The 22232-nt window shown below is 40.3% G+C and overlaps 1 protein-coding gene across 1 annotated transcript in view; it reads right to left on the reverse strand.

Annotated features, from left to right (window-relative positions):
* Positions 1–20944, reverse strand: part of LOC150087624 (sterol O-acyltransferase 1-like) — a 283384-nt gene extending 262440 nt beyond the window's left edge. Inside the window, exon 1 of the mRNA XM_090369891.1 lies at positions 20861–20944. Coding sequence (XP_090226017.1) covers positions 20861–20926 — 66 coding nt within the window. The 5' untranslated portion in view covers positions 20927–20944. The remainder of the gene's footprint in view (positions 1–20860) is intronic.
* Between the last annotated feature and the right edge of the window lie 1288 nt (positions 20945–22232).

The raw sequence follows: 22232 nt of genomic DNA on the forward strand, positions 1-22232 counted from the left end.
AATAATCCACCCACCCCCACAATTGGCGAGCGTAAGCCAGGATAATTCTGCACAACGGAAGGCTGAGTTCAGAACGACAGGAAAATATATATACATGTATATATACATGCAATCCAGTTGCTGAAACTGATAGAAAAAATTCAGCTGGCGAGCCAGAAAGCGTAAGTTAGAATTATATATGTACTACTGAGTTGATTATTGTTGAATGAATTTTAGATGGAACAGGTAAATAACGGTGGATTTTAGAGACAAGTATTGATTTAGCGTTGAACTGGAAATTATTATTTATGTACAATTGAATTAATTAGTGAGACCGGACAGGGAAACCTCAAGGATAGATAGGTAAAAATTAATAAGTTTTATAATTATTGGGTGTTGAAATTTTACTAATTGATTATTGATCAAGCAGGTAAATGTTAATGGTAGATTGAATTGGATTATCTAATATAGTTAAAGAATTGTAGAAAGATTAATCGGCAGACATATTAATTAGTTAAAGTTGATAGCTAGAGATTAATAGATATAAAATAAAAATGCCAAGAAAGGGTAGGAAACGCGGCGAGGATTGCGAAAATTTTGGGGGCCACAGTGACGAACATGAAGGCCAAGAAAAACCAGAGGTGAGAATGGAAAGCGTGGTAGCAAAGGGGTCAGGACAAATCAAATACAGCAAGTATTTGAAACCATTCAAGGGGGAATCAGGTGAAAGAGTGGAAAAATTTATTAATAAATTAAAGCTAATTAAGGATAAGGAAGAGCTAAGCGATATGGATGTCATAACTATAGGGGAATTTAAACTAGAAGGACAGGCATTAGAAAAATACAGGCAGGCTACAGTGGCAGAAGAAATAGTAACGCTCCACAGATTCACTGAGACATTAAGAAAATTATTTGGGAAAAAGAATGACTTGTTAACAAGTGTAGGAAAATTGGGGGGATACACGCAAACCACTCGCGAAACAGTAAGCGAATTCCACCAGCGCCTCCTAAATTTAAAACTAAACACAGAAACATCGGAATCGGAGAAACAGGCATTCGAAAAAATACTAACTGGGCAGTTCATCACAGGGCTCAGGCACAATTTTAAAAAAGAAGTACTAAGAAAAAATCCAGAAACATTAACAGAAGCGTACACACACTCATTAGAGGAAGAAAGACTCGAGAACTTTAGCAGGAATACGGGGGCAAAGGAGATAAACGCGATAACCGACAAAAAACTGCCAGAAACAGGGAAAGAATCAAGGGAGTGGGGAAGTGAAATCGAGGAGCTATCAAACCACTTAAACAGCATCGAAAGAAAGATGGAGTGGATGATGGAAAGGCTCTCTTTAAGCAATGATGCTAGAGAAAATCAGCAACAAACGGAAGTGAAACAAAGATTGGGTACAGTTTCACGAACATACGAGGGGGGAGACAAGGACGGCGGTCGTAAATGGTGTTATAAGTGCCAGAACTCAGACCATTGGACCCGCTACTGCAAAGTGAAACAGGGTGCTAAAGAAAGCTGGGAAAGGGAAGAGTATTGGGAACGAGACAGGTACCCACACGTAAAAAACCCCAGAAACATGGACAAGCACAGGGAGGAAAGGCATTGCGCAAAACTAGGGGGGTATCGGAATGAACGAGAGCGCATTAACAATACCGTAGTCAAGAGACATGGATCTTTTAGACATGCCCGCTGCAGGAGGCCATCATTACACTTAAACACCGCCAAAGGAAAGGCCATTTCTTTAGGTGCGGTAAGTGCTAATGGCAGTAGAAACGACCTATTATATGTGAGAGGCAGCTTAGGAGGGGTACCAGGTAAGTTTCTGGTGGACACAGGAGCCTCGAGGTCTATTCTAATGTGGGACTACCTCATTAGATACTGCAAAAGGCCGAATAAGGGAGATATAAGATGTTGCCGCGATTTTCTTGTGGAGGGGGTAGGTGCTGAAGAAATTCACACCGATTATATTGTCAGAGACAAGGTAAGAATACAGGGGTGTGAAAACTTGGTGGCCCATTCATATTTTGTGGCAAACAGAATAAACAGTCGTCGACACGACGCAGTACTAGGCACGGACCTACTAAGGAAATTAAGAGCCAAAATAGATGTGAGAAATGGCCGCATTACCTTCGGCAGTAATACCCAGGCGAGTCCAAAGGTAGACAGGAGGCGAAAGGCAGGCGGCAGGGCCCAGTATGAGCCAGAGAAAGGGGAAACTCCAAAGGAAGCTAGTGGGGAAGAATTAGAAGGGTGTAAGGCAAGCACAGATAATAAAGTTCTGGTTACACAAAACAAATGGGAATTAAATAAGAACACCAAAACAAATAGGAATAATGAGGGAAGGTGCCAAGAGAATGGGAGGGTGTTACACGTAGGAATTTTGGAAACGAGAGAAAGGGTCGGTTTACATTCGGGAGAGAAAACACGTGAAGGGGGAGAGAATGGCTGTGATGAGAAGGATCGCAAATTAAATGGAGCAACAGAAATTAAAGGAATCGAAGGATTAGGAAATTACAGAACTGAAGCTTCCAGTGAGGAGAAGGCACACAAACTGAAGGAAATAAACAGGATGCAGCAAATGTATCTAGGAGCAGTATTCGACGAAAATATGGGATGGGAGTAGTTAATGAAGCTTAATATAAGTTTAAGTAATGTCTGGTATATAAGTGTAATTAGAAAATATAGAAAGGCAATTAGAGGAGATTGGCTGTCGATAAAGTGGATCTGGGATTAGGTCATATCCGTCTGAGGACAGAAAAGAAAAAAATTTATATATGGAATATAAATTTTTTTAGGGGAAGAGGAATGCTATGTAAGGACCCGTCCTTACATTAATTAATAAAAATGGTTAAATATTATGAGAATTTAACTGTAGTACGAATAGTGGTTTTCTGGTACAAACAACATGGATTAAGAAACACTGGAATTCAAAAATACCTTCCAGTCACTCTCTGTTTAGTAGTAGCTTGTTTGTATAGAAGTTCTTTGACGAGTGAGTGAAAGTAATATACCATGACAAATTCCCCATTAAGACAGAGGCAGATGCACCATAGTAAGGGCCAAGAGTGCTTAAGCTCACCCTCTTAAAGATTTCACGGTGAAACGCTATTAGAGGTGGGCGACGTCACCAGGTGTGTGCGCGTGAGGTCACGGGAGGAGCTGTGACGCTTCTCAGTTGACCTGAACTTCCGCCTCTCTTTCTGGATTGTTCTGGTATGTTCGAGGTCCACGGAAGTTGGGGCACAAAGAATAAAGAAGACCCGCCCACGGAAGAGGAGAGGAGACAAATGAGAACACAGGAAAAACGATGTGCAGATCTCCTATTGGCCAGGAAGAAAATAGAGGGAATTTTGAGAGGGAGATTCTGAAAAGGTTTTCGTGGCATTCTGGAAAAGTTTTCGTGAGATTCGGAAGAAGTTTCGGAGGAGTCGGAAGAAGTTTTCGGAGCGGTCTGGAGGATGATTTGAATGAGTTGGAGAACGATACAAAGCAGAGCGGTAGTCTAATTTGGGTGATAGCTGCAGCCCTGAGGTAGATGGAAGCAGTGATAGAAATTCTGCGTATCCCGACAGCCCGTAGGAATGTTCACCTGTAAACATGGAAGCCGTAGTGAGGAAGAAGGAAGAATCACACCCTGAGAATTATATAGGCAAAGTCAGTCGAATGAGTGGTCGAACCATTGACCTACTCGAAAACCCCTCTATCCACGGAAGAAGAAATGCTGACCGGTAAAGAGTATGCGACACTGATTGATTCCAGCCGTGCAGTACCCGGTAGGGAAGCACCATAACCACCGAGGTCCCCAAATGAGCGCCCCCGCATTCCAGTACCTGAATGACCGATATGAAAGGAAGCCGAGCAGAGAGGGAAGTTCCAGGCCTAACACGTAAGTGCTAGAGAGTTTACCGACATAGGTGTACTTAATTTATTAAGGAGAGGACTTTAAGATAAATAGACATATATGGTTAAGGAGGGGGGTTTAAGTAATGAATATATGAATAAAAGTGTAATGTGTTTAAGACGGACGTAGCCTATAATTTGAAGTGAAGCTCCTCATATTAATGCTTGCTGGAAGGAGAGATTATAATAGATAACTGAGAATTGTTTAAAGTTGAGAAAGGTTTTTATAATATGTATGAAATTGAAGGTTGAAATTTCAATTTATTATGAGTTGATTTGTGGAGAGTATTTCTGATTTGAGTAGGGGCTAATTAATAAGTGATATATAAAGGTATAGAGGATTAACTGTTCAGAAGGGTAATGTTAAATTGAATTGATTAATATTTCCTGTTGACCTGATTGCAGAAAGGGTGTCTAATTGAATAAATGCAATTTTTTTACAAATTGAGACACGAACTCTGAAGGTTTTTGTGAGCCAGTTCATTGGCTGGTAGTTGTTGGTTTATTATACAGACTGTTCATAAGAAGAGTGGGAAGAATCTAGGTAAAGTGTATGACACGACCTATTGAAGTCCCTGTAAAGAACATGAAGAGACACCATGACATAATGAATAATAATGTGTATTAGAGTAGAATATCTGATGATGAAACAATTGAGTTTGAACAAGATATTTACACATATAAAGGTTAATGAAATAACAAGTCACCAGCCAAATATAGTTTGACCAAATACTATTGCTAATTTCTGTATGATATGTTAATAAACATTGTTTTATTTTACATTCATGTGTTGGAGTCTGTCATTCCAAAACTCAGCCAATCCTGTGGAGAAATACTTAAAATAATTAAGGTCCCCTACGAGTCAGGTAATCTTCTGAGAACAAACAAGTCAGATGCTAAGTGGGAGGATTGGACTACGGGGATATACATATAAAAAAGGGGATAAATTATAATAATTAAAATATAAAGAAAATTAGGGCAACCAAGAAAAACAATAATACCCACACCCCCCACAATAATAACCAAGAACGACCCCCACAATTGGCACAATAAACAAGTATAAAACCCACAAAAAAAAAAAAAAAAAAAAGACCCACCCCCACAATTGGCGAGCCAGCCAGGATATTGTGGGGGTGGGTCTTTTTTTTTTTTTTTTTTGTGGGTTTTATACTTGTTTATTGTGCCAATTGTGGGGGTCGTTCTTGGTTATTATTGTGGGGGGTGTGGGTATTATTGTTTTTCTTGGTTGCCCTAATTTTCTTTATATTTTAATTATTATAATTTATCCCCTTTTTTATATGTATATCCCCGTAGTCCAATCCTCCCACTTAGCATCTGACTTGTTTGTTCTCAGAAGATTACCTGACTCGTAGGGGACCTTAATTATTTTAAGTATTTCTCCACAGGATTGGCTGAGTTTTGGAATGACAGACTCCAACACATGAATGTAAAATAAAACAATGTTTATTAACATATCATACAGAAATTAGCAATAGTATTTGGTCAAACTATATTTGGCTGGTGACTTGTTATTTCATTAACCTTTATATGTGTAAATATCTTGTTCAAACTCAATTGTTTCATCATCAGATATTCTACTCTAATACACATTATTATTCATTATGTCATGGTGTCTCTTCATGTTCTTTACAGGGACTTCAATAGGTCGTGTCATACACTTTACATAGATTCTTCCCACTCTTCTTCTGAACAGTCTGTATAATAAACCAACAACTACCAGCCAATGAACTGGCTCACAAAAACTTTCAGAGTTCGTGTCTCAATTTGTAAGAAAATTGCATTTATTCAATCAGACACCCTTTCTGCAATCAGGTCAACAGGAATTATTAATCAATTCAATTTAACATTACCCTTCTGAACAGTTAACCCTCTATACCTTTATATATATATCACTTATTAATTAGCCCCTACTCAAATCAGAAATACTCTCCACAAATCAACTCATAATAAATTGAAATTTCAACCTTTAATTTCATATATATTATAAAAACCTTTTTCAACTTTAAACAGTTCTCAGTTATCTATTATAATCTCTCCTTCCAGCAAGCATTAATATGAGGAGCTTCACTTCAAATTATAGGCTACGTCCGTCTTAAATACATTACACTTTTATTCATATATTCATTACTTAAACCTCCCTCCTTAACCGTATATGTCTAGTTATCTTAAAGTCCTCTCCTTAATAAATTAAGTACACCTATGTTGGTAAACTCTCTAGCACTTACGTGTTAGGCCTGGAACTTCCCTCTCTGCTCGGCTTCCTTTCATATCGGTCATTCAGGTACTGGAATGCGGGGGCGCTCATTTGGGGATCTCGGTGATTTATGGTGTCTCCCTACCGGGTACTGCACGGCTGGAATCAATCAGGGTCGCATACTCTTTACCGGTCAGCATTTCTTCTTCCGTGGATAGAGGGGTTTTCGAGTAGGTCAATGGTTCGACCACTCATTCGACTGGCTTTGCCTATATAATTCTCAGGGTGTGATTCTTCCTCACTATGGCTTCCATGTTTACAGGTGAACATTCCTACTGGCTGTCAGGATATGCAGAATTTCTATCACTGCTTCCATCTACCTCAGGTATGCAGCTATCACCCAAACTAGACTGCTGCTCTGCTTTGTATCGTTCTCCAACTCCTTCAAATCATCCTCCAGACCGCTCCGAAAACTTCTTCCGACTCTCACGAAAACTTTTCCAGAATGCCACGAAAACCTTTTCAGAATCTCCCTCTCAAAATTCCCTCTATTTTCTTCCTGGCCAATAGGAGATCTGCACATCGTTTTTCCTGTGTTCTCATTTGTCTCCTCTCCTCTTCCGTGGGCGGGTCTTCTTTATTCTTTGTGCCCCCAACTTCCGTGGACCTCGAACATACCAGAACAATCCAGAAAGAGAAGCGGAAGTTCAGGTCAACTGAGAAGCGTCACAGCTCCTCCCGTGACCTCACGCGCGCACACCTGGTGACGTCGCCCACCTCTAATAGCGTTTCACCGTGAAATCTTTAACAGGGCCAGCTTAAGCACTCTTGGCCCTTTCTATGGTGGATCTGCCTCTGTCTTAATGGGGGATTTGTCATGGTATATTACTTTCACTCACTCGTCAAAGAACTTCTATACAAACAAGCTACTACTAAACAGAGAGTGACTGGAAGGTATTTTTGAATTCCAGTGTTTCTTAATCCATGTTGTTTGTACCAGAAAACCACTATTCGTACTACAGTTAAATTCTCATAATATTTAACCATTTTTATTAATTAATGTAAGGACGGGTCCTTACATCTTCCTCTGAAATGCATTCATTTTGCCTCGCAGTGTGAACACGTCCGTAAACTGTCCTTGCACGAGCGTGTTCAGCTCGTTTAACAGAAAAAAAAATATATCTGCCAGGTATGCAAGCTTGGCTAGCCAATCATTGTCGGACAAGAGATCATGGAACCTCGAATTATTTTGCTGCTGGAAGAATAACTTTACTTCGTAACGCAGGTCGAACAATCGGGTTAGTACTTTGCCCCTCGACAGCCATCTCACCTCAGCGTGAAGAAGAATATGAGTATTCTGAAAAGCCCATTTCTTCACAAAGTGCCTCAAATATTCGAGAATTGAGCGCTTTGAGGCGAATTTCGTTTGCAATTTTAATTACATCAGAGAGTACTTCGTGCAGTTCTGGAGATAATCTTTTCGCCACAAGTTGCTTACGATGTATAATACAATAAGTAAACAAGATGTCTGGGTGTCTAACGTCTTTCACTTTTGCAACAAGTCCTGAACAATGTGGAGTCATGCTTGCCGCACCGTCTGTGCATATCCCAACACATCTCTTCCATTCAATACTGTGTTTCAGGAAATAACTATTAAGTGCATTGAAAATTTCAGAGCCTGTTGTTCTACCCGACAAGATTAGCGAACAGAGGAGTTCTTCCTTTAATTATCCTTAGCAATCAAACCTCACAAAACGAAGAACTGTCTTGTTAGTTATGTCTGTTGATTCGTCAAGTTGAATTGAATAAAACGTAGAATTTTTCACAAGTGCAATCACTTGATTTTCAATATCTTCGGCCATGTCTTCAATTCTGCGCTTCACAGTGTTAGCGGACATAGGAATTCCTTTCAGTTTCTGGACAGCCTGTTTCCCCCAAACCTCTTTACAGGCTTGTAACAAGCAAGGCTTAATTAATTCTTCTCCAATTATATATGGCTTTTTACATCTCGCGATTTGATGTGCTATCAAATAAGATTTTACTAAGGACTTATCTTCAATAATCATTGTTGCTAATGAACTTTTTTGCTTTTGCAAATTTTCATGCATCCTTTGAAAGTATTCATCTGGCTTTATAGCTAAATCTGGGTGTTTTGACCGCAAGTGCCTGCCGAGTTTCGAAGGTTTCATGGCATCATTGGATAAACGCTCAGAACATATAATACAAAGCGGCCGTGGATCCAGTTCACTTCCAGGTTCTTGAATAAATCCAAACTTAAAGTTGTCCGCATCATATTTTCTTAAAACTTTGAACTTTTTCTTCTCTCCTCCTCCAGTTCTAATGTCCTTCCTGATGATGCCTTGCGGTGGCCGCGGAGGCTCTGATTCATTAATCAACTCATGACAACGCGATGTTTTACGTAAGAAGCGCAAAATGCTTGCTTGTTTTTTCTCACTCATTGGGGTTATTTTATTTGAATCTAAAACCAAACAAGAAATAAGATAATTATCAAACTCAAGCTCTTTGATGCCATTAAATATCACACTGTGCACAGTTAAAATAAAAATATCACTGGTCACTTATCTAAAAACTGCGAACCGCGCCGTGCCCAGGCTAGGCCATCGATAAGAAATAGAAATAGCTTTCTATATTTTTTTACAATAAAAGCATCACTAATACCGGATATTGCACTGGGCCTTTTATAAACATGCAACGTAATAAGGCGAAAATTGCAAAAAAGTAGAATCAGAATATAGTGAAACATTTTAATAAACACGAAAATTGCAAATATATTCAGATTACTCTGCGGACCACCAAAATTGTCTCACGGACCACTGGTCTAGGTGATCACTGCTTCCAGGTAGCCAAAGGCCAATACACAACACTACACTATACTACAGAACACACACAAGCTCACAGACAAAATTTCTCTGTCCTATCACTTTCTCCCGTGCGAGATGAAAAACTTTTTGTTTTTTCTTTTCTTCTTTCTCTCTCTCTCTCTCTCTCTCTCTCTCTCTCTCTCTCTCTCTCTCTCTCTCTCTCTCTGTCTGCTTCTTCTCCTATCCCATTAAACTGGCACAGAACCCTCCGTCCTGTGCAGAATGATTTTTTTTTTTTTTTTTTGACATACACTGGCCCTACCTTGACAGAGTCTGTAAAAACTGAACAGAGCAACAAGCGGAGATGAACTACTGTTCTAGGAGCTGCCATACAAAAATACAAATACAATACGATGTGGCATTCAGACGTAAATCTATGGGTATAAATGGACCCAGCGTGTGCCAAGAAAACATTTTTCACACCATAACACTGCCCCACCACCTTGCACAGTAGTCGTCAGACATGACGGGCCCATGGATTCATGTTGTTTTCGCCAAATTCTGAGCCTTCCATCAACATGATGCACCAGGAACTTAGACTCGTCAGACCAAGCAACTGTTTTCCAATCCTCGATAGTCCAGTGCTGGTGTTGCTCTGCCCACAGGAGGCGTGCTCTCTTGTTCTTCATTGATAACAAAGGTACGCGATGTAGCTGTCGGCTGGTGTAGCCCATTCGCTACATAGTGCGACTAGTGGTCCGTTGCGATATTTTGTTCTGCGCACCAAGGTTGTATTCTGACGTGATGTGCGACATTGTGGTCCGTCTGTTTGCTTGCATCATTCTAGCCATCCTCCTCTGACTTCTCTCATCAACAAGCGATTTTTTTCCACAGGAGTGCCATTGAGAGGATATTTTCTGTTCCTTGCATAATTCTCGATACACCCTTGAAACTGTGGTGCGTGAAAAGTTCAGGAGAACTGCCGTTTTAGAGATGCTTTGTCCGGCACGTCTTGCACCTACTACCATGCCACATTCGAAGTCCGTTAGATCACTCCTTTTCCCCATTCTTGCTACGGTTTACACGCTTAACTGATAGTAGAAAGGTTGTTCTTCTGCATTTATATCCACAACTGTGGTCATGTGACTTGCAACGTTGCAAACCGTTTCTGTGCACAGCAGGGGTGTACCTAATAAAGTGGCAGCACAGTGTATATATATATTTATAAATTATTATATGTTTATATTATTATATATGATTATAATCATTATAATATATTATTATTCTATTTTATATATTATTATATATTATAGACAAATAGATTAGAACCGCTAGGTGGCGGAAGTTGACTAACTGAGGAATTATGTGCTCCGTTTTTACCTTAATTTAGTATGAATTAAAAGTGTTAAACTAGGTGTATTTGATATCAGTGGGTAGCTCTTTTCTCCAGCTTCTGAAACAAGTATGAACAAAAGACTAAAGCATGCAGGTAAATACGATTTCTAAAGATTAAATCTGCGAATACCTGATCGGACATTTTCTAGTTCGTATAAACGCAACGTGTCCGCTTACCGAGGGTAGAGTCTTTCGAAATCACTACAAGGTCATACCTCCCGCTGTACTTCCCCGTAATAGGTGGGCAGAAAGGCTTTAGTAAAGTTACAGTAGCTCACTATACTTCTTTTGCCCTCAGGGAAAGAGCGACCTTAAAAGCTAATGGGAAACACATGTCTGGATTACAAAATATGGAAAAACAGGGATCAGAAGCAACTGATCAAATATGTAATATATGCCAAAAAGTGAGCAAATGCGCTGTTAAATGCACCGGATGCAAGGCGGTTATTGGTAGATGTTGCTCCTCGGTGGACATAGCTCGACTTAATCGATCTAGAAAGAAGATTTTTCTTTGTCTAACTTGTAAATTCAAGAAAGGGAACGATGGGGGTGAACAGGTAAATAAGCCATTTAAAGAAGAGTCTAGCGAAGGCGAGTCGGGCGATGACGCCTGCAGCGAACGCGAGCCTACGGACTCCTCTCAAGGTATCTGCTCTGGGTCACCCGAAGAACCAATTAATGTCATAGGTGACTCGATAACGGAAATACTAGGGTGCGACGCATGTCCAGATGACTGCGAACATCGGAGACTTCTTAGCGGAACCCAAGACACTGAAAAAATGTCAAACTTCGTTGTACAGTGTGTTGCAGAAAGCCCTCATTGCAATGGAACTGAGAAAAAACAACACTGCGGCTCGGAACCCTACACAAGTAATCACGAATATTACTTAACAGAGCTCCTCTCTCCGATGTACAGGGCCCTACGGGAGATCCAAGAGGAGAACAATGAGCTAAGGGAGCAAAACATTAAAATCAGCAGAAGTCAAAAGTTATTAGAAGAAAAATTGAACACACTATTAGCGCAGTTACAACTAACGGATAGAAGAATTGACACTGCTGTACTAGCTATGAAAAAACAAGAAAATAGGGCCCAATACAAGGATGCGGATAAGGCACGAACAGATCAGCATACGCAGACATCCAAATTACAGAGGGATACGAAGGGAAAAGCAAGGAATGATTGGAATAATAACTTTAAAAATGAGGGAGGCGAGTCACTACTGCGTCTAAGAGTGTCAGGATCTGAAATCTCCACTGAGAAAGACTACACGACTAGGCCAGAAACAAGAATAGACCTCGCCAAAGCTAGTCCCCTCTCCCTATCAACCAATGACAACCCCCAGAGCACATTGACGACTGAAATAAATGCTGGGCTTACTAGACAACCTACCTTTGCGCAGATTGCGGCCATTAGACCGAAGGCACCGCAGCAGAACAAGACGAGTGAATCTGCCCCATCGATACCCTCTCGCACAAATCAATCCATGTTTGAGAACAATCTCGCGGACTATAGGGTTCAAAAAACAAATCAAATCAATGATGAGCACAATAGAACCGAGACCACAACTAATCGTGTTGCGGGACACAGTCAGAGGCTTGCCGATAGATTTAACATATCCTCTGTGCAAACCAGAGGAAAGATATTTATCTCAAGACTCAATCCGCAGACAGGTCCAAATCTTATTAAAGAAATGTGCGACAGAGGATTGGGGATTGACGTAGAGGTCAAGCAAATACGCACACGACATCCTGCATATTCCTCTTTCATACTCTCCTGCCCACTAAATAGTGAAGGACGGCTCTTGGACAGAAACATCTGGCCATTAGGAACGCTAGTGAAGACATACAGAGAAAGGGCTGGGAGGCCCACAATTAGGAACAGCACCGCGAACCTGCGTAGAGCCCAATAGCAATCAACAGTGAATTTCTCTCTCGCAAAAGACTCGAACCGGATCATTATCTTCTTGCCAAACGTAAGAAGCATATCGAATAAGCTTCACGCACTACAAACCTTACTACTCAACTCGGAGAATGACTGCGTATGCTTAGTTGAAACATGGCTCCATAATTTTATTTTATTTTATTTTATTAATAACAAGATACACAACAGGTAACCATTAACAGTGTATCTGAGATCAGATCAATAAACATAATAACAATAATATGAAATCCAACAGGACGATAAACATTGATACAAATTCAAACAATAAAATCATATGTACAAAAGAGGATTGCATTAAGTTAAGTTACCGGTAAAACAAGTAATAATTAATCCGTTAGAGAACAGAAAAATAATATAACAAATAATAATAAACTACAATAATAAACTACAATAATTAGATGTGAGCTAGTCACTTTGCAGTTTAAGAGAAGAGGCAAACTTGTGGATGGAGTTCATCAGTGATTGGGAGTTGTCAAAGAAGTCAATGCGAGAGTCATTTGCTGATTTGCTGATTCCGTTCAGTGGACTGAACTTCATTAAGTCCGTGTTGGCAGAGTCAAGGCGAAACGGTGTAACGTTCCTGACTTGTCTACAAGGAGCATTGAAGTTTATTTTACTCAGGATATCAGATGCTTCGTAAATTCCAGTGATTACTTTGGCTAGAAGGGCGATGTCAGCAGTAACTCTTCTAGTGCACAGAGGCCTCAGATGAAAGTAATCACACAGCGATTCATAATACACTGAGTGATAGAATAGAGGATTGCGGTACGTAAGGTAACGGACAAAGTTTTTTTGGACTGCTTCAATTTTGTTAGTTAAAGTCTTTGTGTGAGGATTCCAGATGGGTGAACTGAATTCAAGGATTGGCAGAACAATAGTTTTATAAAGGATAACCGCATATCTGTAGCTTTTGAACTTGTATGTGTTCCGTTTGATGAATCCCAGTGTTTTGAATGCTTTGCTGGTGTTTTTAAGGACATGGGCATCGAATTTAGCACTGCTGGAAAAGAGAATCCCTAAGTCGTTAACTTGGTCACACCTTTCGATGATCACAGAGTTAATACTATACTCCGTATTCATTAGTTGTGGAGATCTGCAAGATGAGAAACAGATTATTTTGCACTTCGAGGGGTTAGCAGACAAGCCATTCAGAGATAGCCACAGAGAGAATTGATTGAGAGCACATTGAAGCTGTTGAGAATCGGTAGTCTCCTTCACTGCTGAGTAGATCTTAAGATCATCTGCATAGAGAGTAACTTGGACATTGGAGGTGTACATGAAAGAAGGAAGATCATTTACGAAAACAATGAAGAGAAGAGGACCTAAGGGAGGGCCTTGTGGTACTCCGCTTAGTGGTATAAAACAGTCTGAGTTCACTTGATCTATTCATAACGCTCAAGGATGCGTAATATAGCTGCGTAGCCATGAGAGCAAAGGGTCACGGATACCATATAGCTTAAGTTTTTCCAGAAGTTGTTCGTGCGGGACTTTATCAAATGCCTTGGATATGTCTGTGTAGACTGCATCAACTTGTAGGTGGTTATCAAGAGCTTCCGAGGTGTATTGCCAGAAAGGAAGTAAATTTGTGACTACTGACTTGCCACTGCAGAAACCATGTTGATTCTGATCAATAAAAGGCTTGAAGAATTCGAAGAGATGTTTGTGCACTGCTGTGTCGAAGAGTTTAGCCAGGCTGTTTTGCAAGGTTATGGGTCTGTAATCGCATACGTCATTTTTATCACCTTTTTTGAAAATAGGAACTATATTGACCTGCTTAAAGTGCTTAGGATACTTCCCCAGCCTGAGAGACAGGTTGAAGATCCGCAGTATGAGGGGTTTCAATGTAGTGACAGTCCTTTTCCAAAATAAGCCTGGAATGTCATCTGGGCCTCTAGTATAGTCATTTCTCATGCTTTTTAATGCCGAATTTAAATCTTCATCAGTGATAAAGAGATTAATGAGGATATCATCTTTAACAGGTGTGAAGTCAGGAAATGAGGCAGGTCTCAATGTATCATTTGTTTGAATTCTGGAAAAGTGTTTGGCAAACTCTTGAGCAATACTGAATTTGTCAGATAAGAGAATTCCATCTGCGTTACGGAGTTGTAACTTTCTACTGGTAATGTTCTTATGCTTCATGAAATTCCAGAATGGTTTGATATCTCTGTGAGTAAGCAGACTATCCTGAACTGACTCTGTATACATGCTGTAGGAGTTTAATATGAGAGTTTTCACTTCTTTGCGGAGTTGGCTGAATATTTCATAGTATTGACTGTCACCTGTTTGCTTATACTTGTTTCTGTAGAATTCTTTGGATTTAATTTTACGTATTAGTTCACTGTTATACCAGTGCGGGTAGGTAGAGCGTGCGGTAAGATGGGATTGAGGAACAATGTCAGATATAACTGAATGGACACAGTTAATCAGGTTGTTGGTGAGCACATCGATGTCATCCATAGCGTCAGCGAGCTGCTTGTCTACATTTCTTAGAGCTAGGTTGAGCAGAGGCCAGTCAGCCTTTCTGAAATTGAAACGAGGAGTACGGGAGCTGCATTTGAAGTTATGAGAAGTCACTGTGATGTCAAAAGTAATTGATGAATGATCCGAGTGAAATATGGGGTTGTCGGTGTGAACATCTATATGAGTAGAGGAAAATATTAGGTAGAGGTAGGCATTTTCTCTGGTTGGAAAGTTGCAAATTTGTTCCAGACCATAGCTGTGAAGCATATTAAAGAGAGCCCTAGTCTGCAGTGATGGAGAAGAACATCCTAAATTGGCCATTTGACAGTTAAAGTCACCCAAAACCATTGCTATGTCGGCAGATTGAATTAGTGGGAAGATTGATTCCAGCGAGCTTTCTAAGTACTGGAGGTCTATATTAGTTAAGGGAGGTGGGAAATAAAGCAATACTATTAAAACTTTTAACTTGCAAAGAAGGCAGTATACTGATTCAATATTTGTGAAATTTGATGCAGTTTCACAGAGTATATGGTTAGAGTGTATAATAGCTACTCCGCCTCCACGAGATCCTCTGTCCTTTCTATGGATTGTATATTGTCCATCTATAATCTCCTGATCATCAATATCAATGGAGAGCCAGGTTTCAGTGAGCAGGTAAATGTCGTAAATATGTGAGCCTTGGATTGCTCTGAAGTGGTTTAGGTTGCTAATTATACTCCTGCAATTCTGAAGGTAAACACTGAACAGTAGGGATCTGGGGATTCTATGACGAGAGGAGAACGTAGTATGTGTAGATAGCGGGGTATCTGATTGCTATGCCGGTGGAGAGGAGATTTTGGACTCCCTTGATGATCTGTCCGTGAAGCGTTTTACTAGAGCCCCTGATAAAAGGGATCTTAGATTCAGCACTTTTTCTGTTTGTGATGGAAGGCATGTTATTATAAAAGATGAGTAGGCGGGACATCGTGTCTTCAGAGAACGGAACCATATTCTTCTTTAATTAGGTTGATAAGATCTTCAGATTTAGTGGCGGGTCCAAGTCTAGAAAGAAAAATTCGGTCTTTTGTGGGAATAATTGTGATATTATACTTGTGTTTGAGTAACTGAGATTTTTCTGCAGTAGTTACATTCTGTGTTTGATGAGTTATGGCTGGAAGCTTGGAGAAAGTATCTTGAGATATAGATGCTTTAATATTTTCTGACGGTTTGTTCTGTTTTGATCTTTGGTGTGATATTTGAGACTGGCAATTAGAAACAAGTTTACTCGCTGTAGCGGCAGATCTACAGACAGGTTTGCAGACCTCATTAGATGTGGCAGCAGTTATTTTTGCATATGTTGCCTTAACTGATGTTGAAGAGGATTGCGCTTGGTGACTCTGAGCTTGTGAAATAGAGGTACAGACAGAACTGTTCCGCAGAGGAGAGTAGGTGGGAGGAGTGGTTCTATTTACATCAGAAGAATCATCTAACAGAGTCTGTTTGGCAATAAATTGCTCAGTTGAATGACTTGAGTCATGAATGTTAGCAGGCTTGGGCAAATTAATATTTGCAGCAGTAGAAGTATTGAGGCCGGTGGAAGGTGAAGATCTGGTCTCAATACTGAGGGCATCGTCAGTTAATGAAGATTTCGTATTCACTTTGAACCCATTGGTTTCGAGAGTAGGTTCAGAATTCTAACAGACACCTGGACGCCCTTGCACACTCCTCCGGTTACAACTGCATCGCAAATGGAAGAGAGGGTAAAAGAGAAGGCGGTGTAATGATTCTTTTCAAGAAAGGATTTTCAGTAGTCAAAGAACTCGAGGCGCAATCGGAGAATTTCGAGGCTATCATTGCCACTCTTGGTACGGAAACGAGGAGATTGCAATTAGGCGTAATATACCTACCACCGGAGCACACTAAAGAAAACAGAGCGGAGCTTCTTACGTGGCTCACCTCAAATCTGAGCACGGACACAGACACAATCATAATGGGGGACCTCAATATGCCACTACCAAAACATCGGGAGGCAAAAAGCGAGTTGGACGATACAATGAATGCTTTAAACATGATCCAATTGAAAACACCAGCAACAAGAGGAACTCAGTGCCTAGATCTCATATACTACAATACCCCAGATATAAAGTTGAGGAATAGCTACATGAAATTCACTTCGGATCACCAACCGCTCACGTGTGAAGCCACTTTAAGAAGAATCCGGGACATCCGCCAAACTGGTCCGCATCCAAAAAGCGATACAAAGATAATTTTCTCATCAAAATATATTAAAAGTGACGTCATTCTGAAACATCTGATGGCATATAATTGGCAAAACCTATACCTTTTGGGCACTGATGATGCCTTATCAGCGCTCTCACAATCACTCATGCATATGGCTGAAGAAGGAGCATCTAAGGAAATTAAATTATCAGACAGGGCAAAGCCCTGGTTCAACTTACAGTTGAAAGCAATCTTCAAAAATAAGCAAAAATTGTTCAGGAAATGGAAAAGAACTGGGCATCCAGAGGACCACACCCGGTACAAACATGAAAGAGCACGGTTCATGAAGGAGAAGAAACGGGCACACATAGATATGGCTAAAGCAAAACTAAAAAAAAGGCAAAAGAATTGTCAGCAAAAAAACCTCGCGCATAAAATGACTGAGGCATCCTTTAAGGAATGGACCGAAGCCACTTTCGAAACACCCCTCAAGGAAAACCAAATTGACAGCGAAGCAAACAATAACAGGATACAAGATGTAATCAAGGGGTTTAAGGAATCTATCAATAGCAATCGGATTGTCACTAACAATGAACATCTAAAGGAAATCAGTATTAGCAGAGACAACTTAAAAAGTGCAGTCAACAGCCTCCCAAATAAAGCAACGATTGGGCCAGATAATTTCCCACTATTTATGATCAAAATCTATAGCTGTTACATCATCGATGTTCTACTACACATATTCCAGAGAATTTTGATGGAGGAGAACTTCCCGAAGCTGTGGAAAAGCTATTTTGTAAAACCTATCCCCAAAATAAAAAACCCAAAATCTGTAAAAAACTTCAGACCAATCGCTATCGGATGCTCATTGCAAAAAATCTTTGAAAAAACAATCCTGCACACCATTATCGAGCATTGCTTTAAGCACAGGCCAGAATACCTGCACTCAGTACTTCCGCAGAGATCGACCATCACCAACCTCTTGGGGACACTGCTAAGGATCCAGCAAGCACTAAACAGTAAGCAGCAGGTGGACGTAGTCTATTTAGATGTGGCATCCGCGTATGATAACATATCCATCCCAGCTCTCATAGTCATTCTGCGGGACTACTTTCACATTACAGGAAATGCCCTCCATTTATTAAAGAGCACTCTTCGGCGCAGACAAATTGCGGTGACAAACGAAAACATGTGCGCAACGTATGAGGTTGATAAAGGTGTCCCGCAAGGAGGAGTATTGTCTGCCACACTTTTGTAAGACGCCAGACTCTTCCTTTGCCGGAAAATCTAGGACAACTAGGATAAATACAACAACAATCACAACAAATGATGAACCAAGATAAAACTGGACTGTGCCTGAACTGCACTCTCCCAAATACTGACCGATGGAGGACACCGATTCCATTTGAGAACTGTTAACCAAATGCATTGACTACAATCGGACCTTCGGGAGTCCTCCCTGACTGTGACTGAAGCCTATCCTACTGAATATCCACTAGTGGATGGACCTGGATCGCACGAGTAACTACTTAATAAAAGACGAAGCATGATCTGCACAAATGTCATACAGACCTGGACTGAAAACCTGGACAGAGATATCTTCACTCCACTCCTGGGAATACCAAATGGGGCAGCCCTGACGCCTTGGCGCCCGACTGAAGCCACCCCACATGTATGCCCTGTTGGCAAATAGGCCAGCTCCCTTGCCTGGCCTACTTTCTACCCGTCCCTGGCGGGGGATGAGGGGACAGCCCTGCTGTCACCTCCCCTTCTCGCCACCCCTTCTTTTCCTTCTGGTGGGGCATGGGCATGCCCCACTGTAAACTGGAGTTGTCTTCCCTATCGGCTCCATACTTCTATCTATCTCCCCCCCAGTCTTCAGTCTCCCTCCCCACTCTACCTGCACGCTAGTGAACGCCCCACACAACCTAAATTCCACAAGTGAAAATCAATTTCGCCCACCATTTCTTTTGACCTCCTAGCACTTCCTCCTCAACGTGATCACATTTTTATTTATTTATTTTTATTTATTTTTATTTTATTTTATTTATTTATTTTATTTTTTTTTATTTTATTTTTATTTTTTATTTTATTTATTTTATTTTTATTTTTTTTTTAGGTCCTAGCCACTGAAATCTCAGGAAATTAGGTGGCAGGACCTGCCAGAGTGAACTATATTCAAGTGGATACCTGGTCTGCCTCCACGGGGCGAAAGTGGGGCAACGTCGGGCCTCAGTAGAGGTCTGGCGGCTAAATGACCAGATGAACAACGGTACAAGGCATCACACATATACAAAGTCCATACACTTTTAAATCTCTGGCTTTTCCAGTAAACTGGTTCACATACAATGTAACCTACGCGGAGATGGGGGAAACCCCTGGTGCCGCTTGACCCTAAACACACTTTACACTTTACACTTTACACACTTTTAGCCATAGCCCTCGAACCCTTCGTAGCCCAGAACAAGAAGCACTTCATCACATACGCCGATGATATAAAATTTTTTATTACCTCAGGAGATCAGAAATCAGCTGACTACCACAACCAAGTGGCTAATACTAAAATAAAAGAACTTCAAGAGTACCTAGATTGTATCGGACTGCAGTTGAACGAAAAAAAGACGGCACAAATGACTTTCACAAATAAAATAAAGCCAAACAAAATGGCAATATTTGTGAACGGCATCCTCGTGCAAAAGGCACAGTCACACATTGATCTTGGTCTCAAGTGGGACGAAGGCCTGACCTTCCGCCCGCACTTCGCATACATCCGTAACAAAACATACGCGGCGCTTTGGGCAACCAGGCAGGAGCTCACCGGTATTAGAGACCCCTGTCTGATGAAGTAATACATCAACAGATGTGTTACTCCTATTCCCCTATACGCGGCACAAATCTGGTCTTCAGCTGCCGAATGCAGTATCAAAGCCTTTCTAGCATCTTTTTACCATCTCAAGAGCTATACAATACTCCAATTTAGAGGTCACACCCTGGAGACAAATAATCACGTCAAGGAACATAATGACCCTCTCTCAGCTTTTAACGGGACGACTGCACGCACCGAAAGCCCGAGAGTGGATAAAAATACCAGGCGAAAAACCAAGAAGAGTTACAGATAAGAAACCACAACTGAAATCGGCATTTACGCACTTAGATAGCCTCGGAAGATTCTTTCCAGCAAACACCATCCAGCTATTCAACAACCTCAATATCAATCCTGAAAAGCTCTGCAATTGCAAATCCTACAGAAAGGAAGTTCTCAGAAACTCTTACTCGCAAATACAGATGTAAGGATACAGTTTCAGCACCTTGTTCGGCCAGACACGAGCCACTGGGCTTTAGGAAACCCGACCTCATCAAGAAATAGATGTCAGGATTGTCCTACCTACACAACTCTAATCCCACAGAAGAAGACGACTGCTGGAAATTTGAACTTTCAAATTTTTTATTTTACTGTATCGCGGTCATTCCTGTTGTTTCATATGCTGTACGTTGTTTGGCTGTAAATATTTGTGTTTATGTAAATACGGTGAAACTCCCACTTGTGTCTGTTTAAGCAGAAGGTATGCTTCAATTGTCATGATATTATGTTCTTACCAGTTTACGGTAGTAAAAGCCTTTGCGGGTAATTAATAACTCAAATATTCTATATTCCAGATAATTATAAATCAGATATTATGTATTTCATGTATTTCATAACTGTAACATAGATGTATGTTTTGTAACATAGTTGTATATGTAGTTCACCCTCTAGCCTGTGGCTGTAACCGGGTGTTCTCCTAAGAGAAATAAACTGATAATAATAATAATAAAAAAGTGTGAATGGTTTTCGCTCTTTTTTTAGCCGTTCTGATTTTTCACTACCACTTATTATTATTAATTATATAATATACTTTATTATATATTATTATTTATTATCACTTATCATTACTACTTACTTGAAAAAACTGACTGACTTCGTTAGCGGACACAGGGACACTTCCGTTGTCATCGATATGGTTCATCGCGATTTTTCACGAATGTTAACTCTTCGTACGCTTTGCGAGAAATGGGAAAGAAAGTCCTTTTTAATTAAGAACTGAGGAAAACTTTGACTCACGGGAAATCGCGCAGCCAATGAGCTGTTCTAATAAAAGCTATCGCCAACCAGGAAAAATATTTTAAATTAATTTGTTAGGTAGCAGCTATGCGATTCTTCTTTGATCTTTTAAAAAATTCAAGGACTTCGTAAACTGGGTGACGCCTTTATTAGGTCCGCCTATCATTTTCATGGAGTGGACATGCAGACTCAGTACAGCGGCTGTAGAAGCATTAGTTCAATTCCGACGTGGTACTGTGTGATGATACAAAACTCTGTAGAACTGCCAGCAATGTGTGTAGTGTTATATTTGCGTAGTGGAAGTGGAGCTGAAGCGGGATTAGCCAACGGAAGTTTTCTTTTAGCAAATATATCAAAAGTTTATTCTACAAAAGGGAAACCACTGATGAGTATGTGTTGTTCTGTTGTATACTTATTTCTGGCCTTTTTTGCCACCGGCAATTCGATCACCTGGAAAGCGTACCCGGTGCCCGTCTACACCACAGGAGGTGGGCCACAACTAGATGTGACTCTGGTGAAGTGAAGTGAAGTGAAGTGAAGTGAAGTGGGGATAGGCCATTACTATCTTTGTCTGTCCTGGAGAGGGCGAAGCCCTGCACCCACCGGAGTTAGTACAATACCAGTGGGTGCTAACTAAACTCCGTACCCACATCTACCCAAACCAAGGATACCGGCGTAGAGAAAAAAAAAAAATAATATATAAATAAAATAAGGTAAGATAAAATAAATACAATTATAAAAATTTATAAATAGAATTAATAAAAAAAAGAATAAAATAATAATGGTAAATATAAAATAGAATAAAAGGAAAAATATAAATAAAATAAAATCATACCCACAGTTGCTCAGACTGGGATACCGACTAGAAAAAAAAAAGAACAGTCTAAGATTGGACGAATACCGTACCCACTGGAGGAAGTGCAATACTAGTGGGTGCCAGCAATCCTCAGGTTGCCCAGGCCTGAAGGGCAGTAGCGGATTAAGGTCGGTTGAGGCCCGGGCGCAGAAGAAAATATTGGGCCCCTTAAAAAAAAGAGAGAGGCGGGGAAAATAAAAATACATGTTAACCATTTTTTTTAAATAAATAAAAAATATTATGTACTATTAATGTTTAATTTCAATAAAATTTGAATATAATATATGTATAATATAATTAATAATAGCGTAATAATAATCACAAAGTTTTGAACTAATAGTTGAACCTATTAGTT

This window comes from Mastigoproctus giganteus, chromosome 3 (assembly GCF_048544385.1).
Source record: "Mastigoproctus giganteus isolate SK-2022 chromosome 3, ASM4854438v1, whole genome shotgun sequence".
NCBI lineage: Eukaryota > Metazoa > Arthropoda > Arachnida > Uropygi > Thelyphonidae > Mastigoproctus > Mastigoproctus giganteus.